At 34.5% G+C, this 14611-nt stretch overlaps 1 protein-coding gene across 1 annotated transcript; it reads right to left on the bottom strand.

The window, feature by feature from the left end:
- Positions 1 to 1537: 1537 nt before the first annotated feature.
- Positions 1538 to 4547, bottom strand: LOC128246289 (uncharacterized). The gene is made up of 2 exons (XM_052964482.1): positions 4260 to 4547; positions 1538 to 2755 (listed from the first exon to the last, which is right to left on the bottom strand). Exons 1-2 carry the CDS (start codon positions 4545 to 4547, stop codon positions 1538 to 1540), a joined length of 1506 nt encoding a protein of 501 aa, XP_052820442.1.
- Positions 4548 to 14611: the final 10064 nt, after the last annotated feature.

The following is a 14611-nucleotide window of genomic DNA, read 5'->3' as shown; positions in this document are numbered from 1 at the left end:
CTTTATATATTGACAAAACAATAATTGGGGTCTGGGGAAAATATAGCATAACAATTTTTACTTGAATCATACATATATCGGTTGGCCTTACATATATAAACAAATATTATTCATATTTACACACCCCTATAAAACAGATGCTTCGACTGTAACTATTAATTCAAGAACCTACATATGTTTTGACCGAGATAAGGAAACATCAATATTGATTTGTTTATGGCTTTGACAATCACTTTGCCGATTTGTTCTATGCAAGGTTCTTTGATTGCCGGAATATTCATTGCCTCATTGAAAACTTCCTGCGTGTCCTGGGTCATAATTCAAACTAAACAAAAACATTTTTCGGAAAAATGAAATTTGTCAGGTTCTCAGCATGCCCGGTATCATGTCGGAAAAATATTGATAACTCTGTAAACAAGCATTATACTCAACATTAACAGCATAATCTTCAACAGTACCATATGCTACCTTGCTTACTAGTTGTCTTTATGGGTTGTGTGTCATATCAATTATAAGACATGCTATTCATTGAGTTTTTGGTTACCCTTCAATATTTGGCCTTCTTGATGTCATGTACGTTTGCATATAAGAGTGTACTGGTGTAATGTGAGTTTGTGTTAAAGGTTAAACAACACTGAGTTTTATAAACAGCGATGTTTATAAAACCTTCATGACAACATTATTATCTTAAATGTATCCTTGGTTTAAATTCGCGAAATATATTTTAAAATGAACGAGCAAAAACTTATTATTTAGTGAATTATGTTAAAACTACCCCCGGTTAATCCTAAACCTTTCAATACTTAAACAAAGATAAAAACAATTTACTTTGTTGTGTATCGTTTATCTTAAGTCGATGGACTATTTACTGTACTTTCAACGTTTTCGAAAATCTGATTGTAAGCATTAACACATGATAAATAGGTAAACATAAACAAATAATATATGGTGTATATAACACAACAAATGAGAAAACTAAAGCATGAATTTGTGTTATAATTGAAACTTATGCCCATTATATGATTATCCATAACCCTGTCAAAACTGAAGCAATAGTAAAACAAATACACCTTAATGAATTATTTGTGTAACTAATGTGTTTGCACATTTTGGATCGAGCTGACCATATGAAGCCATAATATGAAAAAATACCTCTCGTTAGACAGTAAGTTATATACATGTACCCGCATTTGTATTTACTTTAAGCGAGTTTCATTCATTCGTAACACCATATTGGCCACATGCTAAAATAAGTACATACAGGCCATCAGTCTATCCAACTATGTTCGCGTTGTTTCATATTTTGAACTTTGTATGTCAAAGTGGTTTGTAATAGTACAAAACTTGAAATAAAAAATGAACAACAATTTCCAAACAATAACTTCATGAGCCCTTTTGATAATCGTGAGAGAGATATTTGCCTTATTGTTATTGATAATAGAAAGAAAAGTCACAAGAGAATAAGAGACAAACAACACTTATTCACTACAAATATGCTTCTTTGTTTAAATGAAAATAAATAGCCAGTTTCTTTAATCTACACGCAATAACAGTACGTTTTTAACAGTGCATTGTCTTGTATACATGCTGACTGATTCCCGTATATGTTCACTCGGTCTATGCTACCCTCCACACGTACACCTCTATCTTGATAAACGCCAAAAGTTGCTTCGAAGATACCGAATCCTGGTGTTGTTTGAAATTGTACAATGTATCTGTCCAAAACGTCGTCATTCCCAAGGAGAGACAGAGCCGATTGTATGAGTCGTGTTTCCTTGATTGTCCTTAGATACTTTCGCACAGACGTAGTTGTATCGAGTGTTAAGTTAGCGCATAGTTCTTCTGCCAACATCATGTGATTTAACATTTGCACGCCTGTTTCTGACATCGTTTTTGCTAAAGCGTTCGTCGTAGGTTCCTCAATTGTTTGGTCACAGACGCAATAGGTATCCGGGATGCATGCATCTGTACAAGTTCTTGCCAAGGGAATTGTCTGGAAGAGACTTATTCCGCGAACCTTGCCCTCGCGATAAGCAATAGATGGTCTTGAAAAACTCCGTTTCAAAATATCAACTATAGTTTGATGAAGGTCAAAATGGGTTGTTAGTCTGTTTGTATTCGCAAGCAACGATTCATGTACCGTCGCATGTGCTTTAAGTTGTTCTGGTATAATCATTTGCAGCAATGGCATGCGATCTTCTAAATAGCCGACAAGTGTGCGTCTTATACCACTGATTCTATTTCCATGATCCCCAAAAATGATGAAAACAGTATTGTTTAGATGTCCTTCATTATCCATCCACTGTACGAAGTCGCACAAATCGTCATCGCCATATTGAAGGTTTTCCTCAGTATTATGGCATAAACCGTTGATCATCGACAAAGCAAAACGACGTTTCCCTTTATAGAGATCCATAAACTGCTTGAGATAATTGATTTGTAGTGAGTGCCTCGACATACCATTATAACAATATTCGCTTATATATGGGTATTTTATATCTTCAGCGCTTTTCAGTGCTAGCTGAAATGGTCTCATATAGTGGTCAGTGGGAGGATACTGGAACCCATTTTTGTTGTAGTTAAATGTATCCCAGCTAGGCCAATCTTCAGCATAAAACGTTGTATAGCCAGTTTTAGAATAATAATTCCACAGAAAGGATATTTTGTCCATGTACGGCATTTCAGGTAAATATAATTCAGACACATTCAACCCCGTGAGCAGTGGTATCATGTTTGGAAAGGTGTTTTCTCCAACCTATAAATATACAACAAGAACGGTAAACAATCACGTGATACGGCCATCGGAATGGAGATTTTTTTAAATGTGTAGTATAAGCAATCGAATTTTAAGAAAAGATCCCCATACACATTGTCCAAGTTCGGCAATCTCGGACAAAGCTTCTATTGTAACAACTCGGAAGAATGTTATCTTAAACAATTACTTGAATCATCACGAGTAAAGCTCAAGCAAAACCTTTTCGATTTGCAAGTCAGAAAAATATATAGGATTTACCGATATTTGTCCGATATTGCCAATTTGACTGGAATGCTTAGTAATGTTACGATAGCTGTTCACTCAGAAATGGCCTGACGTTGTAAAACTCACGGACATCTAAGTTAATCATCAATCTTGCGATCTTTACCATTTAAATGATCAATTAAGGATTGTCGTTTGCGTTATGATGACAAAAATCAACAGGATATTTCAGCTGATAACGCTTTAAGCTTGTTATCCGGCGGTCATTAATACGAGCCCAACTATCACCTTTTTATCATCCCAAACATTTTGAGAAGGATTCTTACAGTTGTTCCAAGCATGTTTGAAATGTGTTATACGTGAACTATTTGTTTAACAATACATATTTTCCGTATATGGCATATTTGGTATATTAATAAAGTCTAGAATTAAAGGCACATGAAATGTGCCTCAAAACAGGCTTTTAGTTTTGAATTGTCTACTCCTGGGCTTATCCCTGCTGTTTGCATTGAATTATTGAAAATATATCAATTTGAGGCCGTTTAGACTGTAAATATTAAATTTCTATATGTTTCATGCGCAATTAAACTGATATTAACGTTTGTATAATAGAGACATGACATAGTGTTTCAATCATTACCGCTATTCCCTTAGTTTTGGAACAATTATATGACAACAAATGGGCGAAACTAGCGGCATTGTGAGTTGTTAATGTGGCGGCTAACAGGGTCGGGGTACCCGTCACACATAGACAATTGTATACATCTTTTTTTGGAAAGAAAAATGATTCATGACTAATTCCTTTTTATTTGTTTCCTCTGTTGTTGGAATAAGGCATCCTAAGCTTCGGCATTAGGAACACCACAAAAAGGGTCGTACTAAGAGTGGTGGGAAGACAATCCGGGTACTAAAATATTGATCCTCATTTATTAACTTCATATATCATACAACATCATCATGTAGAAACGAAATCCCTTTTCAGGCAAAACGGCTGGACTTACACCACCACATGTGGTTTTTTTTTTTATTTTGCCTCATTATCAGAGATTGTCCCGATAATGAGAAGCAAACATAAACAAAAACCAAAAGGGTCCGTACTAAATATTAATGAAATTGATGTAATTTATTTTAGATATAAGTTTGTCTATCGTGACCTTAACTTAAGTATGCAACAGAAAATCCGAGATACATTTTAAAAAAGCATTGAAGCAATGATTTTATCGTAATTTTAATTACATTGCAAGTACATATATAAATTCGCATGGATGTCGACATTACGTACTTTTGTATGTCCTTTAAAGTCGTATGCTCGCATATCTCTCAGAAGGTCCATTGTCTTTGGGAGTCTCCGAATTGCAGATGACCTCGATGCTGAATCAATACCAAACAAGATGACGCTCAAGTGTTGTGGTGATTCCTCTTCCACCGGGAAGTCGCGATGAACGGACGTTGGTGAAATATTGGAGAATAAATTCTCGTAGATAATTACCTCAGAGCTGTTGCGGCAGGTAACCAGGTAAAAATCATACGGAAGCGTTGCTGGTAACTCCAGCGGGATTGTGTTGTTCATTCTGACATTCTTATCACCGTCAACGCGCATGAGTGTCTGATAGTAGCACCGCAAACTAGATTGTGTGACATTTGCAATATAAAGTGCACTTTGATTAAATGCCAAAGTCTTATTATCCAACTGATTTATAAGAAATACGAACGATTGACATACGAGCGGTTTTGCCTCGGGTAAAAAATCACGAAGGGATATATCGAATGGATCTAACAATGGTATGGAACATCCATATGAATCATATATATTATATAACGTATCAATTTTCTGATTCAGAATCATAGTACAAGTAGACACTAAAATTAATATTAGCAGAATCAAAAAGAAACGCGTTTTGGTTATCTTCATTTTCACTAGTCCGTTAAATACGTTTATGCAAAAGTATAACGTCTTCGTTTCAAGCACTACCGACTGGAAATCACACACAAGAAATTCTAACAAGAAAGCGACTGGAATTGACGTAAGCGAAAATGTGCAGGCGTTAAAAAAAATAAACAGCTTGGCTTTAATGAAGTCTTCAATAACTCAATTAGAATTTCCATTGTCTGTTATATTCCATTAAAGCACCTTTTATCAAATATGTGACAGATGGTACACGTATATACGGGAGTCGTCACACTTTGTTTGAAAATGTGCAACATGTTATGCACCTTGGTTGTACAACAAAAAAACTTGTGCATTATCGAAGTTAATAAGGTCTTTTTATGCAGCCCATTGCAATGTTCAAAGTCTTCATTTAGTTGTGTGTAATATCAGACAGTTATTGAAAGTATTTCTGATATAATGGTTTGTTCCCTGCTCAATATATCATTTTGATGAGGGAATAGTAAAACATTGAATTGCACTCCTGGTTTAAGTTTTTATTGTTTTGACTATGAACACAGGTTTTATAGTATATCCAGTGTATTATAGACGATATGTATCTGACGTGCAATGTTATAACAAAGAAAAATAAACTTTGAAATGAGTGCTTCTAAGCACCTAAGCAGTTGCAATGTAGTTTACTACATATATATAGCATTCCTGTCTTTACTGATACCTACGTACGACAATGTTCTGCTGTACATGATTGGAGTCAAGTATACACTACCTAAGCACTAACGTTTTAGTAAGTTAAAAATGGCAGCGATTACGCAGTAATTACACACTCTGAAATTAACACAGCATAAAATGTCTGAACCAGTTGATAACCGTACAAACTGATGTAAAAGCGTTATTGTAAAGACAGGATAAAAAATACCGACAGATACAGCAGGTAACTGATTTTCAAAAATTTAATTAAAAATATTTCCACTCAGCTGATCGACTGCCATAGTATTTTAAAAAAATATAATATTATATAAGTATCATATGTCGGCAAATGTGACATTGATATTGCCAACCCGAAAGCAAAATGTCACCGGAGGCATGAGACGAAGGTGACATTCTGTTTCGAGAGTTGACAATATCAATGTCACACTTGCCGACGTATGATATTTATTTCATTTTACCGAACACAGTAAAGTACATAAAAAGTCTTAAAATGTCTTAATTCATTTAATTATACAAGTTAAACAAGGTAAACAAAATAAAACATAATCAAATAGTTATATCTAGAACAAAATCCCACTGTTACTTGCTGACAGTTCATGTCGTCTGAGATTTTCTGTACACATTAAGTACTGACGTCCTTGCTGTATGTGTATAAGGGAGGCAATCACGTCATGATTTAATTAATTATTCAAGTAGTTATTTGCCCTTATATGACATTCAAAATATCACTGCTGTCACATGACCTGACAGTGAGTTTCGCTTGGTAACGTGTCAAATAGATTGAAAATGTTTCTGATAGTCAAAATATCTATTTTTCGGGTGATAGGAATTTACCTTTGTAGACAAAAGTGAGGTATAATAACTTAAAATATCCTCGAATCACGCTGCTGTTCTGCGACGACGATTTATATTATTCACGTAACTGGTTACACGAGGCCACTTTCTACCACCGGAAACGATCCAACTACTTTAGTACTCACCGTACAATAAAGTTGCAGCATTTTGCAATACACAGGGGTTAAGGAATAATTACGGTCACATCCTCATATATAACAATGATTAGCTCACATGCATGATTTATATATACAAGTGTGTTGTCACACAGGAAAAGATGTGCACAAATATGTCGTATTAACGAAATGGGAAACAGAGTCACTCATAACGAGGAAATTGTTTTTGATGATATGTATAAGCTGGCTATCCAAGATGTAAAACATAAATGTATGCCTTTTCCTCAAATATACGCAAAATTAGTAAATGTTAATGTTGTACAGTAACCGTAAATACTTATGAAAATTGGATTCTTGTCTGGCAGTGTTCAAAATAAACACTTTTCTGATCCAAAGGTTTAAAGACAAAGGATTTTATGTGATCGACACCCTCGAAGAAACGAAGGCTCCGGGAGGAAACATGGCCGGACGTTTCTGACTGGAGTGAGAAAACTACATCAAGAATATTACTGACATGAACGCATACTGCAACATCATAACAACCCAAACTAAACAGTATATATTTTATTATTTAATACAAACGGTAGTATGTATAATATTATGCAAGTGTTTGATTCTTTTATAAACACAAACTATTTATAAATGCCTTTTTTCCCTTAAGCAAATTATGAATCAAAGTCATCCACTTGAGCTATTATATTCAGGACTAGTTTTTAAGAACAGAATATTTATAACTGCAACATCATGTTGGTCTAAAAATGAATTATTAGTTCAGGTTAAAATTGGATAATACTGATCATGTAACATTGTCATCAGTTGTTCAGCGTGGAGGACATTTTGACAGCGCCTTCATATATTGACCAACAGAGAGAAAGTCTGACATGCTGAAGTATCAGTTGCTAAAGATCACTGAAGAATGTTCAAATGTTAGTTATGGAAAGGATTCATGTTAGCCATTTCGGCAAGGGTAAACGAGTTTACAATTTCTACACATGATTCTCTTTCTATTAAATTTTTCCTAGATTTTATCAACGTGTTGAGCCATCGTCTTCTTTTCGACCTAAACAATAAAGGGTCAATTGTTCAAACGTGGTCGTCGGGCAATGTGTAGATAGCTTACAAAAGTTTCTGAAAAGAACATGTCAACTTTGATAACCATTTTCACACCATACGAAATGGTCATTCCTCAGCAAAAAAATCAGAGTTATGCAACATTCACACTACATTTGAACACGGGCCATCTTTAGTTCCTTTTAATTAAGGGTTAATTCTTTTTTTGTGCGTTCATGCTGTATGAACGCTCGGTCGCGATTTTGCATATTCATGAATCGCGCTATAGAATTTTGGAAATTATGCAAAAACGCGACCGAGATTTCATACTGCATGACCGCAGATAAAATAAGAATAAATACTTATATTTACATTTATTTCTTTTATTTGGTGATTTTTTTTCGCTCTAAAAGTGTCTGAGAACAAATCTCTGATTACAACAAAGGGAAACAAAATGTGTAGATCATCGAATGTAAATTGTAAGAGCACTTGTCGCCCTTGGTGTGTTTTTTATCCTCCGCATAATAAATAGTCCATAAGTAATTTGCAGAAAGAATAAATAGTCCAAAAAAAATATTTTAATCATTTGGTAGTTTCTGTAAAATATGTGGAGGTAATAATGATTTTAGGTGTAATATTTCATTTAAATCAAGAGAACTTTCGATACATTTTAACTCCTGTTTTACATATGCATGACCCATGTGAGTGGGTATAAATATGTGGTCATTGTGATTTAATGGATAACTCTCATTTCAAGGTAAATATTACGTCATAATTTAATTTTTATTGTCTTTTAACTTTTGCAAATATATAAATGTGTTATGATGTGCTAGTCTTCTCGAAATGTCCATATTAAGACGTTTGTTCGAACTTGCGGAACAACATGACACTTTGACAGGCTCGTATTATTTCATGTTTTTAAATGTAGACGGAGATATCTAATTCTGTCGTAAAAAAGTTATTCATTGTCTTAATACGACAATCGATCATATATTTGTCCTAGGGAGAAATCACTCGCCGAATTATCAGCCGTGTTTGTTTTAACAGTTGTTGCAGACGAACCGTAGTTTTTTATTATTTGTTCAATGCGTATTCGTTTGTTATCAAACGCAAAATGAAGCATTTTTCAAAAACAGAACATGTGCCCTGCTATTTTTAGCAATAAAGTAGATCGTAATAAGATCACTACGCATGGTGATTCACCAGCGCCCAGAGCGTTGCTTTCTTGCCAAACGCCGCCTACAAAGGTCACGAAAGGTCGACCGATTCATGCAAAATGAACTCAATTTTTATTGTTCAGAAAATCAAGTATGGATGTAAATGTTTCAACTTGAAATAAGAACAGCAATAGTATGGTTAGCATGTTGCTTAAGTCGGATTGATTTGATTGCTCTTGTAATATACATAAACAATAAGTGTTCAATTGCTGGTTTTTTTTCAAACTTTCTACATGAAGTTAAACTCCATGGCATTAATATGGATGTTTTTACTTTCTTCTAGCTTTTAAAATTTTTCAGTTACCTTACATCTAGCAATATAATAGAGTTATTATTATCATTATTATTATTATTATTATTATTATTATTATTATTATTATTATTATTATTATTATTATTATTATTATTTACCAAACTTATATAGCGCCTTTTCATATACACGTTCAAAGGCGCTTTACAACGATATAATCTGATAGCTAACTACAAGCAATATCATTAAAATACTAGACAGCTTTTGAACAATAAATGTACAACATACTAAAAAATATGAAACACAATGAAATGAAGTGTGGTATTTAACTGGTCGTGAATTAAAAACAATAAATATCAATATCATACGATAAAAAAATAGTCTAGCGAAACTTTGAAAAAAAATAAAAATGATATTAATATAATTTACGCCTGACATCTAAATTGCATTTATATACTGTATAAATAGTCTAAAACAGTTTACATAGGATATGTAACTGTACTAAAAGATCATGGTAGAATTAAAACAGGTTGTAAAATTATGTTTAAAATCACATAATGGTCACACAGTCTTCGTGAATCACTGTCACAGATCATTCCTGGTAAAAATGCTACACATACACCTGTTGGAAATAGTGTGTTTTAAGTGCACGTTTGAAAGAACACAATAAACTTGAGTCTCTCACACCGGATGGTAGGTCGTTCCACAGTTTCGGAGCTGCATATTCAAAACGTCGGTCGCCGTAGGTTACAGTTTTACTTTTTGGTATCACTAAAGTAAGTGCTTTGTTTTGAGATCGCAGATTTCTTCGTGGTTTGTAAACACATAGCATTTCTTTCAAATATTCTGGTGACTTTCCGTTTAAACCTTTGTTTAATGCGTTAAAATTTTAAACTGAATGCTGTATTGCACTGGAAGCCTATGTAGTTCTTTAAGTACAGGTGTGATATGATCGTACCGCAAGGTTCTGGTGACGATGCGGGCAGCTGTATTTTGAACGATCTGCAGTTTGTTGACTAATGTTTGAGAAACTCCATACAGTAGTGCATTGCAGTAATCTAGGCGCAAGATAACTAATGAAGTCACAAGTTGTTTAGATGCATCAATTGTCAGATATTTCTGAATTCTGCCTATTTGTCTAAGATGTAAATAACATGATCTGCATACTGAATTAACGTGATCATGTTCATGTTTGAATCAAAGATGGCACCTATTGTTTTTACATTAACAGACTGTTTAACTTTCGAGTCACCGACGGTTACCGAAAGATATTCAATGTGTGAGTTAGGAGGAGATGAGAACATGATGACTTCTGTTTTATCAGTGTTAAGTTTGAGCATGTTTAGATTCATCCATGATATTATGTCTCGAAGGCACGATTGAATGCGTTGTACTGTTTCTTCCTTAGAAATGCCATCTAATGGTTTGAAAGATAAATACAGTTGTGAGTCATCGGCGTAGAGATGGTATTGCAGCCCATGCTCTTTGCAAATGGCACCAAGGGGTTTAGTGTACATTGTATAAAATTTCAGTCCTAATACGGACCCCTGTGAAATACTAAAATTCAGTGTGACCGGGTTTGACAGCACCCCATCAATGTAAACTGTCTGTTTTCTATCTTGAAGGTATGATGTTATCCATTCCAGTGGTTTTTCAGCGATTCCGAACACATTTTCAAGTCTTTGTAACAAAGTTTTGTGATCGATTGTGTCAAAAGCTGCCGATAGACCTAGCATTACTAAGATGATTGCATTACCATGGTCAAGGGATTTAAGAACATCATTTTGGACTTTGTGCAGTTTCTGTCGAATGGAATTTACGATAGGCTGACTGATGTTTTTCTTAAAGTTGTTTTTCTGTCAAGTGTTCATCAGTGCGAGAACTCACTACTTTTTCTAGTGTCTTTGATACTAATGATAGATTTGAAACAGGTCTATATATCTATTTAAATGTTTTGATCCAGTGTTTGTTTTTTCAAAAGAAGTCGAACATAAGATCCTTTAAACTCTGATGGTACGTTTCCTGTGCTGAGCGAAATGTTGATAATGTTCGAAAGAAATGGTAAAAGTTCATCGAGGCATAATTTTAATAGCCATGTTGGTATCGGATCCAGTTCACATGATTTATTGGAAGATTTATTGATTATTTTCTTAACTTCTTCTGGTGATGCTGTTTCATAGTGAGACTATTATCAACATTCAATTGTTCTGTTTCTGATTCGAGTGGGTTAAGAACTAATTTTGATTTTATCTCATCTCTGATGGTTTCTATTTTATTAACAAAAAAGTCACTAAACTCTTGTGGCAATTTATGAGTTTTTATGTTTGTAGGTAAAGTTGTCTCAGTTGGACCGTTCAGTAGATCTTTTGTGATTTGAAACAATTGTTTTTGATCTCGACCACAAGCTGCTACCTTATCCAAAAAATGATTCGCTTTAGCCTCTAACAGCATATTATCTACTTTTGCACATTGATTTCGGTAAATTTCGTAGTCAACAGTCAGTTTAGATGATTGCCACTTTCTTTCTAACTTACGCCGCAGATGCTTTGCGTCATGTAACTCCTGAGTATACCAAGCACAAGAAGGGATCTGTGCTTTCAAGATTGTCACGTAAAATTTCTGATGATTCAATGTCACTTTTGAGTTTATATCAATTGAGTTCAGTTTTCTATATGTCACTGTCTTTCGGATAGGTGGCGGTTTTTCAGCAACGGTATTGAATATAACAGCATAATGATCTTTTGTCACTTTTCCCGATTTATTGTCAGACAACCCTGGATCAACAACATTGATGTTCGAAACTGATGTGTCCGTGTCTCTAGTGATGACGACGTCAAGTGTATGTCCAAGTACATGAGTTTGTTCTCGTACATGTTGCACCATTCCACATTTTCACACTATTAGTACTGAGCTTTGATCCGGTAGGTTGTATTCGAATCGAGTGGGTTTTTGCAGATTCGGATTTCACGAGGCTAGCGCCTCAGTCAATATACACCTTCCGGGCTGACCGGCCGGTCCTAATAATGTCATATAACCCTCAGTGGTGTGTACTTTGTCTTAAATCTGTGCCTCTCAAAGAGCTGCACGATTCCGACAGAATATTCAAACTTGGCAACATTAACCATTGCTGTGCTTACTTAAGCAGGGAATTAACCGCCAGAGAGGACAGCTGCAAGATATCATTATGCATTGTGTATGACACTAATAATGTCGTTCTGTATCCAAATCTTCCGACGCATTCTTCCATCTATTACATACAGAGAAACCATGCAATATCAAAGTGAGTATGCATTTTTTGTGATGAAAAATGCGCAATTTTAAAATCGACAAACATGCAACTGGTGCATTTGTTTTATGTTTGATTTTTAGCATGCATACTTCACGTGTCCTTTCATTCATGTTTAGGTGGGATTGGGCATGTTTAAAAATAATGCATTTAAATAAAAAATATTACAAAACACCCAAAAGTGTTGCAATAATAGTTGATGCTTGATACTAAGACAAAAACAATATGGATTGCCTTATTTTATTTGTAGGAGAGTGCCCTTTTTCGTCCCTTTTTATATTTGTATTGTCAAGAGGCCACAGTCGTCGTTTTTTCGTAAAGGTAAAGGTTGTAACAAAAAGGCTCGTTCTGAAAAGCAAAAAAGAGTCATAACGATATGAAAAACGTTCGAGCGGATCACCCTGCCGACGGCGTGTACCACAACTTATACAAGAGGGCATGACTTGTGTGTTTTCATCATCCCTGAAGTGTAAAACGTGCACAATCTAAGATTACCGCGATGCCAAAAGAGACCATGAACAGGTATCGGTTATTGACAATCAAACCAGGTCGGCAGCAACAACCATATTTATATAAACTGACCTAAACCTGCACTTTATGCCATATCCTGCGTGCAGTATCACGAGTCGTATTCGACAAGTCCACTACGTTGGGTCATTCCATTTGACTAACTTTTATTTGAGCCCAGCGGAGTTAGCTATGACCACTTCTATGTTAACTGTATTAAAAATTCTTTATATTTCAAATTATCAGTGTGCTGTTCACAGCAATAAATGTAGTGTATGTTGTTTGAATCAGCCATGCATGCATTTTTTCAAATCAATTGACAACATTTCATATCATCTTGGTATATATATTGTTGTTTCTCCGAAAGTATGTTCTTAACCGTAATAAAGTCATCAGGGTATTCTAAATATGAAAAAAAAAAAAAAAAAATAGTTGAAATCATTTGAAGTGCTGTTGTGGAGATTCAAAAACCTAGCGCAAAATGGTTACCGTCATCTGGCAAAATCTTTTTCTCGATGCTTGAGTTTAATTAGTTGTGGAAATGTTTGCTATCAACGCGCGAGTCCAGAATGCCCGATTCAAGTTATTTCACTTATGGAAATGAACCCCAAATGAACGCGGTTAGCTAAAGCTATTGCTTGCTATTGGACCATCTAATATTTTAAGTGAATAAAGGGGCATCTAAAGCCACTAAATATGTACTAAAACTTGTTTTTTTATCATATTTTTCAAACTAACGCATGCTCATTTAAGATTCAAATTTAAGAGATGAAACAGAAAACAACGACGAAGATCTTCAGTAAACTAAAATGCATTCGTTGAGAAATCAAATACTTGAATGCATATATAAACTTCATTAATAAATGTTTCGAAGTTCGAACACGTTTATTCCTTTAGCTTCTGAGTGCATCTATTTCGCTAAAGTAACATAAAATAATATGAATAGTAATTTAAAAAGTACTTAAACTAAAGTTTACGTTTAAGTTTAAGTTGAATGTGACCGTGAACGTTTGATAATCGTCACAATTTCATTCCACCAAATGCATAGCATAGCTCATTTTGAAAATAATCTTATTACTTTCATAAATGAATCGTAACGTTTGTATGCATCTTAATGTTTCCTAGTGTTAAAAAATTGAAACTGTTAAACAGACATACTTGTTTCGGATATGTTAAAGTAAATATATAACTATTTCTTAACATTTACTAAACCACTTTCCACTAATTTCTTTTTGTTCGAAGCAATCGAGCAGGGAGCTTGTGAACAATATAAATTAACATATTGATAGACTTCTGTTGAGATCGATATGTTTAATGGTGATTTGTCAGGTCATAATGACCGAGGATAATAATATGAAAACCTTATTACTTGAGACGTCATAAACACTCAGGAAGGTTTTACATTCAACATTGTATAGCCTTTTTTAACGTCTGGGGAATGCATTACTTTCATCATTGTATTACCTTACTTGTTGTCTCGTGAACACAGTTCTTTGTCACCGTTGTTTTGCCTTTGCCGCATGCAAATGCTTTAAATTCACCTTTGTATTGCTTACTTTGTCAGCTGGCAATTGCTCTACCATCACCGCTCAGATTTCTTACACTATTGTATTACCTTCTGTGTCGTCTGGCAAATGCTCGACTTTTACCGATTTTTGCTTTCTTTGTCGTCTTGCAAATGTCTGACAAACACTATTCAGATATCTTAATACATTGTATTTTATTCTTTGTCGTCTGAAGCTTTACCAACAATAGTTGAAATGGTACACTTTGTTCAC

This window comes from Mya arenaria, chromosome 9 (genome assembly GCF_026914265.1).
Source record: "Mya arenaria isolate MELC-2E11 chromosome 9, ASM2691426v1".
Lineage (NCBI taxonomy): Eukaryota > Metazoa > Mollusca > Bivalvia > Myida > Myidae > Mya > Mya arenaria.
This window is presented reverse-complemented; position numbering and strand designations above follow the sequence as displayed.